At 50.3% G+C, this 18,262-nt stretch overlaps 1 protein-coding gene across 2 annotated transcripts in view; it reads right to left on the bottom strand.

Moving 5' to 3' along the window:
* Positions 1 to 1,203: 1,203 nt before the first annotated feature.
* The window catches only part of GREB1 (growth regulating estrogen receptor binding 1), a 100,881-nt gene continuing 83,822 nt past the window's right edge, over positions 1,204 to 18,262 (bottom strand). For both annotated transcript variants that reach the window (XM_015111724.3, XM_077960130.1), the window contains 10 exons: positions 16,849 to 17,007; positions 15,057 to 15,199; positions 12,081 to 12,242; positions 10,083 to 10,287; positions 9,150 to 9,324; positions 7,896 to 8,114; positions 6,834 to 6,969; positions 4,464 to 4,664; positions 3,591 to 3,729; positions 1,204 to 2,107 (listed from right to left, as the gene is read on the bottom strand). In XM_015111724.3, coding sequence (XP_014967210.3) covers positions 1,944 to 2,107; positions 3,591 to 3,729; positions 4,464 to 4,664; positions 6,834 to 6,969; positions 7,896 to 8,114; positions 9,150 to 9,324; positions 10,083 to 10,287; positions 12,081 to 12,242; positions 15,057 to 15,199; positions 16,849 to 17,007 — 1,703 coding nt within the window. In that variant the 3' untranslated portion in view covers positions 1,204 to 1,943. The remainder of the gene's footprint in view (positions 2,108 to 3,590; positions 3,730 to 4,463; positions 4,665 to 6,833; positions 6,970 to 7,895; positions 8,115 to 9,149; positions 9,325 to 10,082; positions 10,288 to 12,080; positions 12,243 to 15,056; positions 15,200 to 16,848; positions 17,008 to 18,262) is intronic.

Raw genomic sequence — 18,262 nt, forward strand, 5'->3', positions numbered from 1 at the left:
GGCTGAGGTGGGCAGATCACCTGAGGCCAGGAGCTCAAGACCAGCCTGGCCAACACGGCGAAAACCCATCTCTACTAAAAAAAAAAAAAAAAAAAAAAAAAAAATTAGCTGGGCGTGGTGGTGGGCGCCCATAATCCCAGCTACTTGGGAGGCTGAGGCTGGAGAATCACTTGAACCCAGGAGGCAGAGGTTGCAGTGAGCCGAGATCGCACCATTGCATTCCAGCCTGGGCAGCAAGAGTGAAACTCCGTCTCAAAAAAAAAAAAAAAAAAAAGAATGCATTCTGATGATTACCTTGAACTGTCTTTAAACTTTTCCTTCAAGTTATGTGCCACTTCAAAACCAGTGTGGCATTGAGGGTAGGAGAGTGGGAGAAGGGAGACCTGGACTGCAGAGTCCAGAGATCAGAACTTTGAACTGTGCTTCTAGCTCTTTCCAGCAGTGAGACCTTGGAAAGGTAGACTCTTTGCATCTCAACCTTCTCATCTTTCAAAGGGGAAGAGTAATTCCAATCACACAAGAAAGGATTGAACAAGATGAACAAGATGATCACTGTCCAGGTGCCTGGGCAATGGGTGGCCTCTCAACTGCGGCTTTAAAAACCATTCTGGGCCGGGCACAGTGGTTCACGCCTGTAATCCCAGCACTTTGGGAGGCCGAGGCAGGCGGATCACAAGATAAGGAGATCGAGACCATCCTGGCTAACACGGTGAAACCCCATCTCTACTAAAAAATACAAAAAATTAGCTAGGCATGGTGGCGGGCGCCTGTAGTCCCAGCTACTTGGGAGGCTGAGGCAGGAGACTGGTGTGAATCCAGGAGGCGGAGCTTGCAGTGAGTCGAGATCACCACTGCACTCCAGCCTGGGCAACAGAGCGAGACTCTGTCTCAAAAAAAAAAAAACAAAAAACCATTCTGTCAGCCTGTGAAGGGGTGAGCCCTAAGAAATCCATCTCCCTGCCTCCTCTCTTCTGTTCCCACCTCCTCTCTAGTCAAGTGAGATTCTTCCCTGAGGAACCAAACATCAGTAAGAGAAAATGAGCTACTTCAGGAACTGAAAACTAAACTCTAGTAAATTACAGTCATAAGTCTAGTTCTCATCAAGTATTTTATATATCACTTTGGTTGTTTTCATTGTTTTTTGGTTGTTTTCATTGTTTGTTTCAAGTAAGCAATGTGGTCCTTTCTCCTTTGTAAGGCAAATTTTTGGTCAACCTCTGTTAGCCTCATTTCCTCCTCCCCAACCCCCCCCAGAAAACCCTTTTAGTTTTAAAGAAAGCTTCTTTGCATTTTTGCCCTTTCTAAGAGGTAGGGTATTTACCCTACATTATTTTAATAGGGTCATATTTGCTCTGAAGTAAATCAATTTGTTTAACTTTATTAAATTTGATGCCTTTGGGCTAGCCTCTGAAACAGCAAACTTATAGGCAATTAAATAATTCTTATTAAAACGATCTACTTATTTTTTCTTGTCTCCAGCCTTTACAGTTAAAATGTTCCTTTGGAATATTGCTTTGTAGGAGGTTACAGGAGAACCTACTTGGCTGAAATCCCATCTACTGAAATACTGGCACTGCTACAAAATAACCCAAGATTCTTTAGAACTAAGAGAAAAAAACCAGGTTTGTCCATGGAAGCACACGAATGTCAGGACAGGAAGCAAATATTTGTTCCTCGTGAAACAGACTTTAAAACAGCCGTGGGCAATGGGCTGGCCCAGAACTTGGGAGTCTCAAGTTTTCATTCCCACCCACTGCGGAGTCTTTCCCTGGCTCCCAGGACCACAGCCTTAGGGGCCCACGTGTACTATGAGGGGCTGCGCTGCAGACAGTCCCTGGGGTCCATTCCAGTCAAACACCCCACAGTTCCAGGCCTCCCTTTAGCCTCAACAGCATGAGGGCTCTGAGCACTCATCTCTTCCAGAAAACTCGCCGCTGTCTTCCTCAGATGTGTCGTCCGGTCAGAAAGAAGAGCGGCCGGTCTTCCCTGGCATTGGCGGTCTGGAACTCATCGCGCAGCCGGAACTGCCACTCATCCTCGAGCTCCAGGCGGACAACCGTCTGACGCAGTGAGCTCCGGTCCTGACAGATGACACACAAGGTCGCACCTGTGTGGACAACGGCAGAGGTGCGAGAAGGAAAAAGGTGAGTTTCTCCAGATGAAAGCGGCTGCCTGGATTCTACTTGCAACGGCAAGACAGGGCACTGCTGGGAAGGGCAGAGGCGGCGTCCAAGTCAGCCTCTTGCTTCTTTCAGGATGATGTGCAATCTTAGCGAGACAGGAGTGTGGCTGGGATGGGCAGGTGTGCGGGGGAGAAAACACGGAGGCAGAAGGAAAGCTGAGCAGGGACTGAACTGAGGTGCTGAGAGGAAGGAGACAGGCTGGTCGAATTGCAAACCAAGCATCCTCAGCCCCAGCCAGTAGCTCACATACCCCACCCTACCTACTCCACCTTACAGCTTCATCCCCCTCTTCTGCCACCCATCCAGGCCTGGGACAGCCCCCACTGTCCCATGTGCCGACCACAGGAATTCTCCTTCCTCTCAACTCCCAGCACATGGCGAAACGTCAACCCAGTCTCCTCCACGCTTTCCCTGTCTGCTCCCTCCCCACCTTCGTGTCCAGTCCTCCCTTTAGATGAAATGTTTCCCAAGGCAGAGACTGCTGTAGAAACCTCCTGATCTTTCCCAAGGCCTTAGATGCTGCTGGTGTTCACTCAGTGCCTGCTAGAGAGGAAGGTCAGAGCCAAGGGCCACCAAGGAGAGCGAAGGTCAGCTAGGGATCTGAGCAGGACGGGAAATGCAGACTGGAAATCGTGTTTTCAAGTCATGCAGAACAAGTGCTTGTCATTCTCAACCAAGCTGGCGCAGACAGGAGGAAGGCTGGCGTAAAAGCCAAGGTGGTGTGGGACCTCCCAGGACGAGGAGGAAGACTCGTCTACCAGGGGGAAGAGTGTCAGCCACGACTGGGACACTGATGTGAAGGATTTGGGCTGGAAAAGAGCACAGATGGCTGGTGCGGTGGCTCATGCCAGTAATCCCAACACTTTGGGAGGCCAAGGTGGACAGATCACCTGAGGTCGGGAGGTCAAGACCAGCCTGGCCAAGATGGCAAAACCCTGTCTCTACTAAAAACAAAAAATTAGCCGGGCATGGTGACAGATGCCCGTAATCCCAGATACTCGGGAGGCTGAGGCACGAGAATCACTTGAACCCGGGAGGCAGAAGTTGCAGTGAGCCAAGATTGCACCACTGCACTCCAGCCAAGGCAACAGAGTGAGACTCCATCTCAAAAAAAAAAAAAAAAAAAAAGACAAGAAACACAAAGGCTAAAAAAATGTCTGCAATTCATCTAAAAGAAAGGGGGATGTGTTTTGCCTCTATCCAAACAGGTATAGGGAAAAGAGAGCCCCCGGAGATCAAATCCCAGCTCTCTTGCACGTTCCTGGGTGGCTGAGGCAGTCACTTCCCTCTCTGATCCTCGGTTTACCCATGGGCAAATAAGGACTGGGACCAAAGGTCCCCTCCTCAGGGTACCCAGTGACCACAGCCATTGAAGACAAGGTGCAGGGTTAAGAGTACAAAAGTTACCTTTCAGAAAATGAAACTTTTTCAAAAAGCTAGCTCCCACAAAAGAGTCACAGAGGTACAGCAGCAGTCCGCTGAACAGCAAGTCCGAGCAGCTGATGTTTAAAGAGTGGGGCCTGGAGCTCACATAGCAAACAGAAATCTGAAAAAGAAGAAATCTAAGAGAGAGCACCGTTTTCTATGAAATGCTCAGTAGTGTTTGCATCTAGTAAATACCAACTGCTTGGTCCAGCTCAAGATTTTTGGGGGGCCAGAGCCAATATTTTCATGTTATTTCCAAATCTGTATCTGAAAAATCAATCCTGGAAGTTTTATCCAGATTTATCTAGTCATGAGTTCATCTGAGAATCAGAATATTTAGGCGGGACGCAGTGGCTCACACCTGTAACCCCAGCATTTTGGGAGGCCGAGGTGGGTGGATCACCTGAGGTCAGGAGTTGGAGACCAGCCTGGCCAACATGGTGAAACCCCATCTCTACTAAAAATACAAAAATTAGCCAGGCATGGTGGCACATGCCTGTAGTCTCAGCTACTTGGGAGGCTGAGGCAGGAGAATCACTTGAACTTGGGAGGCCGAGACTGCAGTGAGCCGAGATTGTGCCATTGCACTCCAGCCTGGGCGAGAAGAGTGAAACTCCATCTCAAAAAAAAAAAAAAAAAAAAATGTTTGGGCATCAGAATTGGGCTGGCTTCCTATCTTCTTACTTCCGGGCAAAGCATCTCAGCTCTCTCAGCTGAATGGCAAAAGCTATAAAGTGGGGTCAACCCCGAGACGAAGGAGCTGAGGACTTAGGATTCAGAGTCCCAGATTCCAGTCCATCGGTTCTAGAGATTTCTCTGAATTAGGGATTCGACAGCACCTCCTCTGAAAGTCACCTGAGATCCCAGGTTAAGGTAACAGTCGACAGACAGCACTGGGTGGTCATGGTTCTTCAGGGAGAGCGGGAAGAAGTGGTGGCTGTGGTGCTGCAGGAACTTCTCCAGCAGGAGCTGGGCGGGTGCCGCGAGGAAGGTGTGCTTGCTGTCCGGGGCACAGATGTACTGGGCCGGCACGACCGCCGCGGAGTTATCGGACACCTGCACGGGAAGCGGGGGGGTCAGGCCACTACCGCCCTGAGGAGCGAGGACCTTCCCACGGCTTCTGGGCAGCATGGGGTGGCCCAGAATGGAAGCTTGTGTCGCTCAGGGGAATAAACTGAGAACACATACTTCAAGAATAAACTTCTCTGTTGAGAAAGATTAGGTTTTACTCAAGGGAAACATGCAAGAGACATGTTCAAATGAACCAACCCAATCAGTAAGAATTAAAGACACTGATCATTCCATGCAGGAAACCGGCTTTCCGGTCTAGAGAAAACAGGAGAACCCACGGGCCTGGGGGATGCAGGCCTCTGGGAGTGGCCAGCTCCCCACCAGAGATCCTGTCCTGGTCCCGCCCAGCCCCGGGGCTCTTCCCACCCACAGCCGGCATCTGAGCTACAGATCTTGCTCCATCACCAACACGTTTACATCAGACTCTCACTGGCTTCCCTCCTGTGAGTCCTAGAGAAAAGTCTGGAACTTTCCCATAGCTGGGAAGGCCTGCCTACTTCCCCAGCTCCTCCCCGCCACCCTCCTCCCCTTCCTCCATACTGACCTCCTCACTCCTACCCTTCTGCACCTTCACCCACTGAAGGCATCCTGTCCCTGTCCCTGCCTCTGTCCCTGCCCCTGCCCGTGCCCTTGCCCCTGCCTCTGTCCCTGCCCATGCCCCTGTCCCTGCCTCTGTCCCTGCCCATGTCCCTGCCCCTGCTTCTGTCCCTGTTCATGTCCCTGCCCCTGCCTCTGTCCCTGCCCCTGCCCGTGCCCCTGCCCCTGCCTCTGTCCCTGCCCCTGCCCGTGCCCCTGCCTCTGTCCCTGCTCATGTCCCTGCCCCTGCCCTTGCCTGGGCATGTGGCTCACTCTTTTCCTCCAGGTCTCTGCTTTAATGTCACTTCCCTGGGAACTCCCACAGACTCAGGTCTCCCCGCGACACACAGTTCACTTTTGTGGTGCTTCTCCTGATGGTCCTTAACTAGCCACGTGTCTGACATCTGCCCCGGCTGCTGGGCTGTGTACTCCTGAGCATGGGGATTGGCTGCTCAGTAAGTATTTAATGAATAAATGAAAACAATGCAGTGATTTCACTCACGTGAAAGATTGTAAGACATGACTAGCTTCCTTATGTATAACCAATATGCAATCAAAAGTAGTAGAAAATTAAGATTATGTTCAAATAATAAAGATAAAATACCTAAGAGTTTAAAAATGACACTGAAGGACATAAAAGGAGAGTTTGTTTTAAAGGCACGTCTGGCCCTTTGATGGAGACATGGTAAGTCTGTTTTCTCTGATTAAACAACAAACCTCACACAATTTTAAGATCTCAGTGATGTTGTAAGTGGGGGCCTTTTATTTAAAGGTCTTGTTACTTTGCAAGAGAAATGAGGAGAGGCCCCGCACTGCTGGAAAAGGCGCAGTACCTGCCTCTGGGGGTCAATGAAGATGGAGCTGGTGTCCCAACTCAGACCCAGCCCACCTCAGCGTAGCTAACTCTGTCAACTCAGCAGTTGACAGAGATGAGGAGGGAAAGAGGCTGGGAAAGGCAGCTGGTGGCATTAGGGCAGGATCAAGACAGACAGAAGTGACAGAGAAAGGGGCTCTGGCCCATAGGACCGGGGAGAGCTTCGGGCAGAGACACACCTGCTGCATTGCTTCCCGGAAGACACAGAGCTATCAAGACTTGCTGTGATTGTACATCTTAATTCCCCAGGCCTGCTTAGCTGGAACACACGTAATCGCACCAGGTCCCTCCCCACCCCGAGGCTGCCCAGTGGACACATAGTGTGACTATGGGGCCAGCCTGCAGAGCCATTCAAATAGTTATGCAACCAGGCACCATCCCAGGGGCCCAAGGAAGAGCGTGGCCTGAGACCTCACCCAGCTGGGGCGGGTGAGAACACACAGGAAGGCTTGGTTGGAGCCTTGCCCCCAGCAGAAGCTTGTGGGATACTGGTTAATATCAGAGGTAGAAGAGAGACCCCACCGAGCCTGTCATTTCCCAGGGCTCAATGCCAATTAAAAACCTTTACTGACCCCACCCAGTAGGGCCCCGCCCCATGCGCTTGAAAGAGACACGGCCTCCCCCGATTGCTCCTACCCTCAGTGTGCGTGCCAGGGCGGCCCAGGCGGTGGACACAGAGGCCTGCCCAGCAGCGAGGAGCTCACCTTGGACGTGATGTGGAAGGACCTGTGGCCGCCCACCACGATCTGCTTCTTCATCACGCTGAAGCGGTTGAACCGGCAGAGCAGGAGGCCGGCGCTGTGCACTCGCAGGTTGAAGTCTACATCGTCACACAGGAACCTACTCAGGGCCAGAGGAGGGGTGGGTCTGATGGGGCACGGCTCACACCCTCCGTCACTGCCCCCAGCACCTAGCGTGTGGGTCCCTGTCGTAGGGGGCTATGAAGGTGGAGTGGGCTTCATTCTTGCCTCAAGACCTTCCTTACTCTAGGGGAAACGTAAGGCAAAACAGACAAGGAAAATCCACAGGACAAACAGGGCCATCTCTGCACGGGAAAGGCAGTGTGTACCTCACGCTTCAACCACACGAGGACTGCCCGGTGGTGAGCAGAGGCCAAGGGCCAAGTGCACGTGAGAAACGTTACCAACACGACCTCGCGCATCGGTGAAAAAGAAAGCAACAAAAAACCTCCGCGGGTAAAAACATGAGCCGCGTTTTACAGCTGAGAAGAATAGGGCTCGGAGGTGAGTGGCCTGCCTGTGCTCAAAGATGATACACAGCAGAACCCGGGTTCCCAGAGGCCCAGTCAGCCTGGCTCCAAAACCCACCCTCTTCCAGCAGCTGACGCAGGCTGTGGCCCAGTGCCCGGTGCAGACAGGCCCTCCATGGACACTGAGCAATTGAATCCTCTGGAGATGGGAGCACATCTGTGACTAGATATGTACAGAAACCTACGGAAATTATCATTTTCTTCCGTGCTAAAGCTCCTAGAAAGCAATGTATTGGGAGAATGAACCGAAAAGGCAAGAAAAAAAAAACCCACACAGTCCAATGTAACTCACTCAAAGCATCATGAGAATTGGTGAATGAAGCTGAATGATCTGTGAATACTCAAAATTATTCAGCACTAAAAAAACTGGGACAACGGAGAGCAAGGCCAGGCCAGTGCTCACCGCCAGGACGCCTCTGCAGCCCCAGGCTGCCCTCACTCAGGACTCTGCGCCCCCAGGGCCGCCGCCTCCTCCACCCCGGGTGCAGGCGCTCACCGGTTCTGGTTGTACTGCACGTTCTGGGTCAGGTCCACGTTCAGGATGATGAAGTTGTGCACGTGGCAGCGGGAGAAGGGCTCTCGCACCTCGCTGGCCCGGGTCTTGCTGGACCACTTCCGCAGGCCCAGCAGGGCGTAGTGCGTGATGTTGGGGGCAGCCTCAATGTGCTGCATGATGTGCTTCAAAGACACGTTCCTTTCCGACCAGGAGAACTCCCTGCTCAAAGGAGGGAGAGTGAGCCCCTAGGCTGACACCAAGCAGCAGCAAGGCCCTTGGGACCAGGCAGTGTGGCACCGGCTCTGAGACTGCCGTGAACACCTGCACAGGCCGGTACCCTGCACAGGCCCCCAGGGGCCAGGCACCCTGCTGGGCGCTTCCCACGGGCACTCATTTCTTCTATGTGCTGAACACATTTGCAGACCATAATTTAGTCAATTCTCACAACAACCCCATGGCATAGGTATTAATCGCAGATGAGGAAACTAGAACCCAAAATGATTTAGCCATTTGCTTAAAGTCACACAGCAAATACAAATAAAGCTAGGAGTCAGCAGTCAGGCTAGCGAGGAGGGGTGGGGCTGGGGGCAGCAGGAAGGGAGTTTCTGGGGGGCAGCAATGTCCCTTTCTTAATATTGGAGTTGGTTAAATGAATGTGCTCAGCTTGGGAAAAGTTCTGTATATGTATTATACTTTCCTTTTTGTCTATATATTAAATGGATAGTGTGATTTTCTGTATTATACTTCAATAACAATTTTTTTTTTTTTTTTGAGACAGAGTCTCGCTGTGTTACCCAGGCTGGAGTGCGGAGGCACCATCTCCACTCACTGCAAGCTCCGCCTCCCGGGTTCACACCATTCTCCTGCCTCAGCCTCCCGAGTAGCTGGGACTACAGGTGCCCGCCACCACGCCTGGCTAATTTTTTTGTACTTTCAGTAGAGACAGGGTTTCACTGTGTTAGCCAGGATGGTCTCAATCTCCTGACCTTGTGATCCACCCCACTCTGCCTCCAAAAGTGCTGGGATTACAGGCATGAGCCACCACACCTGGCCCAAAGACAACTTTTTAAAATTAAAAGCAAGCCAGGCTTGGCATGTGAGCTCACTTTTACCACACCCAGGGCTCTGGGAACCACACCCACCCCTTCTACTATGAGGCCCTCTGGTCTTCCGGGGTGGGCGCACTCCCCACACAGAGAGTGCACACTCGTTGGTCATCCTTCGTAGGGTGGCAGTGCTGTCAGGCCACCTCACCTGCTTCTCTCCCCAGCAGAGTCGACATCCACCACATTCCACATCACGCAGGAGTCATCAGAGATCACGATGAAAGGCCAGATGTCCTGCGGCTTGATCCCCAGCTCCTCCTGCCGGTTCCGCTCAAGCTCCAGGTTATGGTACGACAGCTCCTTGATGAGGAAATGGGCGGCACCTACAGTGGGCGAAGCAACTGGACTCAGGGCTGTCTCACACCCACACCCACAGCAGGCAGACCCCAGGCAGACCTGCCGCCAAGGCCGCCCAGACAAGCCAGCTCCGACCTTCCTGACATGCATCACCTGTCACAGAACACGGCCCACGGGCTAGGGAGAGAAAACTACAGGGAGAAAAACACTCCTCTCCAGGTGGAACACACATTTGCTTTCTTATGCTTTCTTCTCCAACCATTGAAAATATCAATTTGGCCAGGCACAGTGGCTCATGTCTATAATCCCAGCACTTTGGGAGGCCAAGGCAGGCAGATCACCTGAGGTCACGAGTTTGAGACCAGCTTAGCCAACATGGTGAAACCCCGTCTCTACAAAAATACAAAAGTTAGCTGGGAGTCATGGTTGGTGTCTGTAATGCCAGCTACTCAGGCAGCTGAGGTGGGAGAATAGCTTGAACCCGTAAGACGGAGGTTGCAGTGAGCCGAGATTATGCCATTGCACTCCAGCCTGGGCGACAGAGCGAGATTCCATCTCAAAAAAAAAAAAAAAGAACAAAAGAAGGAAAATATCCATTAAATGGATAACCAAACACTGGGGCCGGGCGGAGACTGCATAGAAAAGTCAAACAAAATGAAAATAGCTTTAAAAGTCCAAAAGTAAAAGACTTGATGTCACATGTTTAACTTTCGTCTCTAGAATACTCTCTCAAGTGTTCGTTCACAGGAGTTTGACTGAGTAGATGATGTTAAAGGACACTCACCAACTCCAGCGCTGTTGAAGATACTGGGGAGCACCAGCATGATGTGGTTGGGCCAGTATTTCTTATAAATCGCCATCTCGTATTCCTTGACGACCAGCACATGCAAATGGCTGGCACCATCCATTGCATGGTACAGATTAAAGAGCCCATGTTCGTGACGGCCAGTGGTTGGAGTGAATGTTGGGCTTTTTATATATTCATGGCTCTGCAAAGTACAGGTATCATGAGGTAGAGTGTTTGTAAATGTGGCCACAATTAGTCCCTTGACATGACTTCGCAGCATTTTCCATCTCAGAATGATGACCATTTCCATACTGCTGGAATTTTCAGCCTTGTGACTTGCTTTTCCCAGTAAAAGGCAGGAAAAATGGCCTTGTGCCAGTCCTGGGCATAGCCTCAAGATGACTTACATGTTCCACTCCCTCTCAGAACTCTCCCATGCACAAGCCCGGGCTAGCCTGCTGGACGATGAGAGACCACTTGGAGGAGAGCTGAACAGCCTAGCTGAGGCCACCAGCCAGCCCGCAGACAACCTGCTGGCTCACTGTCAACACGAGTGAGTGAGTACAACCAAGCCCAGAAAACCACCTGGCTGAAGCAAGCCCAACCTGCTAGCCCACAGATCCCAAAGCTAATGCTTATTTGGGAATGGTGTGTTAGGCAACAGAAACTAACTGGCATATAGCAATTAACCAAATTCATTACCCTCTCATATTAGAATCTAATGTTATGCCCAGAGTACTCATTATTCATGCATGCCTTGCATTTTCCATACACTAGGAACACACAACACCCCTAATCGCTGCCCCATAGAGCTTAGCTATCCACTCGGGTTGTTGTATCTTTTATGTAAATAACTCTTTTCTTCAACTCCTTCCTTAACAATAAGTTCATCTGGCAGAGGTAGGCCCTCTGCTCCCTCTGAATTCCTCAAAGCACCTGCCAAACACTGTGAAGCACTGGTGCTCACGGCCAGCTCCGCCAGGAAGGCTGGAAGGTGAGTGGAGTGGTGGAGAAACCCCAGCTCTCATATTTCATCCATGGAATTTCACCGCAACACCCAACCCCAGCCCGTGGGTTAGGAGGTACCTTACAACGAAGGCCTGTTGGGTACATTACAAATATTTTCATTGCTTAATAACAGGCTGCTGGGTCTGAAAGGCCAGGTGCAACTCCACAGGTGCCTGGCACTCTGGAGAAGGAAAAGCAGCTTCTCCACATGGCCCGCCTTGAGTGGGGCTGGGTAAGGAGCAGCCAGCTGACTCTGAGGTGAGCAGGTGAGCACTGTCAAACCAAAAGCTCTACAAGGAGCATCTTTGTAAGAATGGTCAGAGACAATGGAACATTCAGAACAATCTCTTCAAAAGATAAAAGGAAATGTGTCTTTTAGAGAGACACACTGAGATATCTGTATCTACAGGTATAAATATCTACAGATAGATGCCATGATTTGAGGTCTGGGATTTACTTCCAAACAAAACAGGAAGGAAGAAGAGGAGAGAGGGACAGATGAAACAGGGCTGGCCATGAGTTAGCAATTGCCGGAGTTGGTAATGGGTTCTAGAGGATTCACTGTACTATTCTACCTAAGCCTACGCGAAATGTTACCTGGCAGAGCATTCAAGAAAAGATGGAGCGGATGAACAACTACCCAGCTCCTGTTATCTTCCAAGCACAGAGCTAGGGCCTTTCATCAGTTATTCCAAATAGTTTTCACCACAAGCTTTTGCAAGTTACTACTGTTCAACACTACAATGAGGAAATCAAGGCTTGCAGATACTGAGTGACATGTTCAAATACACAACTAGTAAATGGTAGATCAAGGCTGAGGCTTGAATTGGAGTGACTCCAGAGCCTGTGTGCGACACCAGCCTCCTCCAAGTTCAGTCCCTGTATCGGTGCCTGCACTCCCTCATCAGGCAGCTCTGTCTCTAGTCCCCCGCTCAGTCCCCACTTGAAGCCACTTGGATCTGCCCCACTAGGTCTCTGAGCCAGTACCTTGTCTGTCACGAGGGGCAGTCGCATGCTCTCCAGCTGGCCTCCAGGTTGGCTGAAGACAAAGTGGTGCTCCTTGGACTTGGGGATGATGAAGTGCAGCTGGATCTCCTCTCCTAGCATGGAGTAAGAGAAGGCAAAGGCGTGCAGGGTGGACTCATACAGCTGGGGTGTGGGGGAAAGGACAGAGCTTGCCGTCAGAGTCCGGCCTGCTTTCCAGAAGGCCCCAGGCCCACCCTGCTGTGACAATGTGCACTTCACGGTCACCTCTTCCCTACAGCACAAGAAACCCACAGGGTGACTCCAGTGAAAAGTGTAGACACCCAGGTCTGTTGACAGGTCAAGCACGCCCGAGACCACACAGCCACGGCGAGAGCCTGCTCCCATCCTCAGTCTGCATGGGGCCTCACCCCGCTGTGCCGCGCAGGCAGCAAGCTTTTTGGTCCCCGTGGCTTTGAACCAGAGCCCTGTTCTGGGTCACCAACTAAAGCATTCATGCTACAGAGCTCATTTGTAATTCTAATACGTGTATTTTTCCATCACAGTTACATGCAATCGCATATTAACACTAGCTGCATATGCTTGGACACTCCCATAACACTTCTCGCCTGGCACCGTTCTGTCCTGTGTGCTGCCATTAACAATCCTACAAAGCAGTACTGTCATCATCCCCATTTTACAGATGTGGAAACTGCCATTCAGAGACCTTGGGCTCACTCCTGTCACCAAGTCTGGCTGTGCCCTTAGTCACCTCCTCCAGCCTCCCATTTCCCAGGAGCCTCACACCCCACATCTGCGCACGTGCCCCTCTGGGTGTGACTTCCAGCCCAGCTTTGCCCTCAGCTTGAACATCCTCTTAGGACCCCACCGACTCACAGCCCTCCCTACTGACATCCCCTCCTAGCATGTGCTCTGTATGCATCCCAGGGTCCCCAGGGGAGGAGGCGGACGAGCACACACTGCTTTAATCTCTGCCATGGCTCTGCTAGACCCACAGAGCCCTTTCTTTGGGAGCAGAGATGAGGGACAAAGGGATTTTGACTGGGGGAGGCAGTTAAGGAGGACACACTGAGGCAGTTTCATAAAAAAGGTCAAGGGAGCCTTGGAAAAGAAAACAGAATGAGCAGGTGCGGGCCACATGGAGACGGCAGCCAGTGGGTCACACGGCCTCTGCACCAGCGCCAGCTGGTTTCAAGCCCCCTCAGCGTCCCAGGCCTCCTCGTCTTCCACTGTGGCCCCCAGACCTGCACACCCCTGAGAACACAGGCCAGGCGCAGCCCAGCCGGCTGCCTCTCCTCCTCCTCTGTGCTCCGGTGTCTGTTGATGCAGCCCGAGGTCCTGATGGCACCACCCACTCCCGACACTGACAGGGATGACTGGGGACTGACACCCTTCAGTCCCTTTCAGTTCCCTACATTTCAAAATCAAGGACGTGTTTTCACATATGCTTTTGTTTGCCTTGAAAGAAAAACTACATCTCCAAGAAACAAAATGTTAGGAGAGTTTATCTGGAACAAATGGGATTACTGATTATTTTGACCCTTAAAAAACTGCTTATATGTTCTTTCTTTCATCTACAGTACAATTGCATACTCAAACAATGAGTGCTGCGTCCCCGGCAGCCAAGCTCAAAGCCAGGCAGACAGGGGCTGTTTCCCTCTGCAAAAGGGATGGAAAGAGAGGCCAGTGCTCTTGCCTCAGGCCTTTCTGAAAGCAGCCCAAGACATCAGCTGCCCTACACGCCTCTGCTCCCCAGCCAGGCATCTGACTAGCTCCCGCCAACTCTGGTCCTCTCCCTCCGCCCCTCTCTCCCTTGCTTGGGTCTGAAATGAAAAGAAATACTCCATTTAAAATAAATCCTCTCCCCTGTTTATAAATAACCAGCCTCCCAGGCACTCCATACACCTCTATGGGACTAAGAGACCAGTCTAAACACAGCTCTGCCCACACTGGGCTCCACTTGGAGTTCCTGCTGAAAGAGTCCTCGTTCCTCTCCACAGTGCCCACCAGGCGTTTTGTGGTCTGGCCTCTGCCTACCCTCCGAGTTTCGTGGCTGAGTGTACCCACCCCAAAGTCTGGGTTCCAGAAACACCCAACCCACATCACTTCCCATACCCCGGAAACCCCACCTCCCCTCTCCCACACATGCTGTCCCTCTCCCTTCATCTTATTAATTCTTGGCCCCTTGGCAAATTCTTATTAATTCTTCCAAATCTTCTCTCTTCCGCTCCCCACCCAAACAGGATCCTCATTTATAAAACAGGGACAATGAAATTTTAGTGTGAAGTAAATAGGACACTAGACAGGACAGTTCCCATCCAGTGCACCGTGAGTGGCCTGCAGGTGTGGCTTCAGGTGACCCACCAGAGCCTGAGGCAGCCAGAGCCCTGGGTCAGGAGCCTCATCCATTTCTATGTGTCCAGGATAAATATTTTCTATTGCATAAAAGGTTGGGAGAGATTGATATATAAAAAGTGCCTAGGCACATTACCTAGCATGCAGTAGGTGCTCAATAAATGCAAATTCCTCCTCTTATCAATGGATTTCTGTGCCTCAACCATAGTACTCTTTTTGCCTGCTTCACATCATTATGTTTTGCTTATGTGCACATCTCCCTCCTAGTCTGAGTGTGGAGGATGGGGACAGAGTTGATTCAGCTCTGCACCCCCAGTACCTGGTACAGAATAAGCACCTGGTGAGCATCTGCTGCATTGGACTAACTTCTGCTAAAGATGATGACCACTTCCACGGCTGGGTAACTTGGCCACTGATAAACACACAACCCCAGGAGAACCATGGTGCTCTAGTTCCAGCAATAATTCCACAGACAATTGAAGGGAACAGAGGATGCAAATAGACCAGGAATCCAGGGCTTCCAGAACTCTCTATCTCCTACTCTGGAATGAAAGCGTGAGAGAGCAGGGGAATGGACGATGTGGGCCAAGGTGAAACGCCTGGTGGGGAGCTGCTAGGGCCTACCTGGTAGCGGGGGTGGAAGCCCATGTACTGGTGGCACTGCTCGCAGTGGTGGTAAGTGTTGTATGCTGCGTACTTGGACAGTCTCATCCGTGCCGTCTGACGCCGCACATAAAGGTCCTCCGGCTTCCGGGACATCCCTCTGTCTGCACCAAATTCCCCAGGATTACAAAGCAGCAGGGAGCAAAGCAAATATTATCCCCTGCCTGCTCAAACAGAAACCAAAATGCTCAAAATGCCCAGACGACAGGATTCTGTTCTGTTGGGGAGGACTCCCTCTCACCTCCCTGGGCCCTGATGTGACAGCTGGTCAAAGGAGACAATGAAGGACCACAAAAGTGTCAGTGGAATAAACTAATTAAGGCACTGTCCATGTCATGTCTTACTGTAGACTAAAAACATTTCATCAGCACCTATGTAAAGATCCACTATACAATTTAAATCGATTGCCAACTTAACATGCCAGCACTGAATGCAGACGAACTGCCCCTTGTTTTTCTTTTTTTGTTTGGTTTTTGGAGACAAGGTCTTGCTCTGTCACTCAGGCTGGAGTACAGTGGCATGATCTCAGCTCACTGCAACCTCCGCCTCGCAGGTTCAAGTGATTCTCCTGCCTCAGCCTCCTGAGTAGCTGGGATTACAGGTGCATGCCACCACACCTGGCTAAGTTTTGCATTTTTTGTAGAGATGGGGTTTTGCCATGTTGGCCAGGCTGGTCTCGAACTCCTGACCTCAGGTGATCCGTCCACCTCAGCCTCCCAAAGTGCTGAGATTACAGGCGTGAGCCACCACATCTGGCCCCGGCTTGTTTTTCAAATGACCTGGCCGATTAAGATGTTAACACTCTGCCTTCATTAGAGACTGGCCTACAAGAAGGATCCTTGGTGCAAGGGATCTATTCTGATAGCAAAGATGATAAAGTTGTTGGTTTAAAATGGAGTCTCGTGGGTCACTGATATGGTTTGTCTGTGTCCCCACCCAAATCTATCTTGAATTGTAGCTCCCATAATTCTTACATGTTGTGGGAGGGACCTGATTGGAGATAACTGAATCATGGGGGCAGTTTCCCTAATACTGCCCTCATGGTACAGAGTAAGTCTCACAAGATGCGATGGTTTTATAAGGGGTTTCCCCTTTTGCTGGGCTCTCATTCTCTCTTGCCTGCTGCTATGTAAGACGTGCCTTGCGCTTTCCACCATGATTGTGAGGCCCCCTCAGCCACGTGGAACTGTGAGTCCATTAACCCTCTTTTTCTTTATAAATTACCCAGTCTCAGGTATGTCTGTCAGCAGCAGTGTGAAACGGACTAATACAGTCATTTCCTTTCTCATGGCATTTACCAAATCTTTCTAATCTAAGTTTATAATCGCACTGGCCCCGGTACACTGCAGTGTCAGCACACCACAGATGTTGGGGATGCCTAAGGGGGAGGGAAAAATCAAGACATCGGGGGAGGAGAGGTGAACACGTGTACCCGTTTTGACAATTCCAAATTAGTAAGTAAACATACACATCTTTTATCTTATATTAACCAGAGTCTTCAGAATATTCCAATAGTGACAAATCAGCAAGGGTGTCATCATCATCACTTAGCACTTCCTGAGCAACACTCTTCAATTCACAGGTTTCCATTCCTCCCTTCCTCATACAGGGAGGTGGTGATCTCAGTTCTGTACTACGTATGGCAGGTTAATTCGTCACCACCTGATTTTATGCCTAACAAAATCCAGCTCGTCCCTTCAAGAGGCTGTGCCCATGCACTTTGGAAGGTGAAATGAGAGATTCAAAGTCTGACCTTCACTCTTTATACTCTGATAGTGTGAACAAATCAGGCTGGCATCTTCATACTTCGGGTCATGAATGATGTAGTCAAAGGGCAACTTCTTGAACAGCTCCAGGTCTGGCCAGGGGTCGCTAAGCTGGAGATAATGCCAGTCAGATTCTTCTCTGAGGTCTACAAGATTGGTAGAAACATAGATGTGACAAAATAGGAAGTGAAAACGATTTACAGTCATGCGTCGCTGAACAACACAGAATACGTTCTGAGAAATGTGACATCAGGCGATTCTGTCACTGTGCTAACATCCTAGAGTGCACTTACACACCTACACGGCACAGCCTGCTACACACTAGGATATGTGGTGTAGCCTACCGGTCTTGGGCTACAAACCTCTGAGCATGGATGTCCAATCTTTTAGATTCCCTGGGCCACATTGGAAGAATTGTCTTGGGCCACACATAAAATACACTAACACCAATGATAGCTGTTGAGCTTAAAAAAAAAAAAATTGCAAAAAGAAATCTCATAATGTTTTCAGAAAGTTTACAAATGTATGTTGAACCACATTCAAAGCTGTCCTGGGCCACATGCAGCCCGTGGGATGGACAAGCTTGCTATATAGCACGTTATGGCACTAAATACTGCAGGTAATTGTAACACAATGTGAAGCATTTGTGTATCTTGGCCAGGCGCGGTGGCTCATGCCTGTAATCCCAGCACTTTGGGAGGCTGAGGTAGGTGGGTCACCTAGGGTCAGGAGTTTGAGACCAGTCTGGCCAACATGGTGAAACCCCGTATTTACTAAAAATACAAAGATCAGCCAGACATGGTGGTGGGTGTCTGTAATTCCAGCTACTCAGGAGGCTAAGGCAGGAGAATCACTCGAACTCAGGAGGCAGAGGTTGCAGTGAGCCTAGATCTCGCCATTGCACTCCAGCCTGGGTGACAAGAGCAAAACTCCATCTCAAAAAAAAAAAAAAAGAAAAAAGAGAATTTGTGTATCTAAACACAGAAAAGGCATGGGGGAAATATGGTATAAAAAATGTAGAAGGGTGCACTATACCGGGCACCCATCATGCCCGGGGCTTGCAGGACTGGCAGTTGCTCCGGGTGAGTCAGTGAGTAAGCAGTGAGCAAATGTGAAGGCCTGGACATGGCCGTGTATTACTGGAGACTTTACACTCTCCTCTTAGGATACACTCGATTTATAAACAATATTTTTCTTTCTTCAATAATAAGTTAACCGTAGCTTACTATAACTTTTTTTTTATGATTATACTTTAAGTTCTAGGGTACATGTGCACACGTGCAGGTTTCTTACATATGTATACATGTGCCATGTTGGTGTGCTGCACCCATTAACTCGTCATTTACATTAGGTATATCTCCTAATGCTATCCCTCCCCCCACCCACTCCCCACAATAGGAC

Source organism: Macaca mulatta, chromosome 13 (assembly GCF_049350105.2).
Source record: "Macaca mulatta isolate MMU2019108-1 chromosome 13, T2T-MMU8v2.0, whole genome shotgun sequence".
NCBI lineage: Eukaryota > Metazoa > Chordata > Mammalia > Primates > Cercopithecidae > Macaca > Macaca mulatta.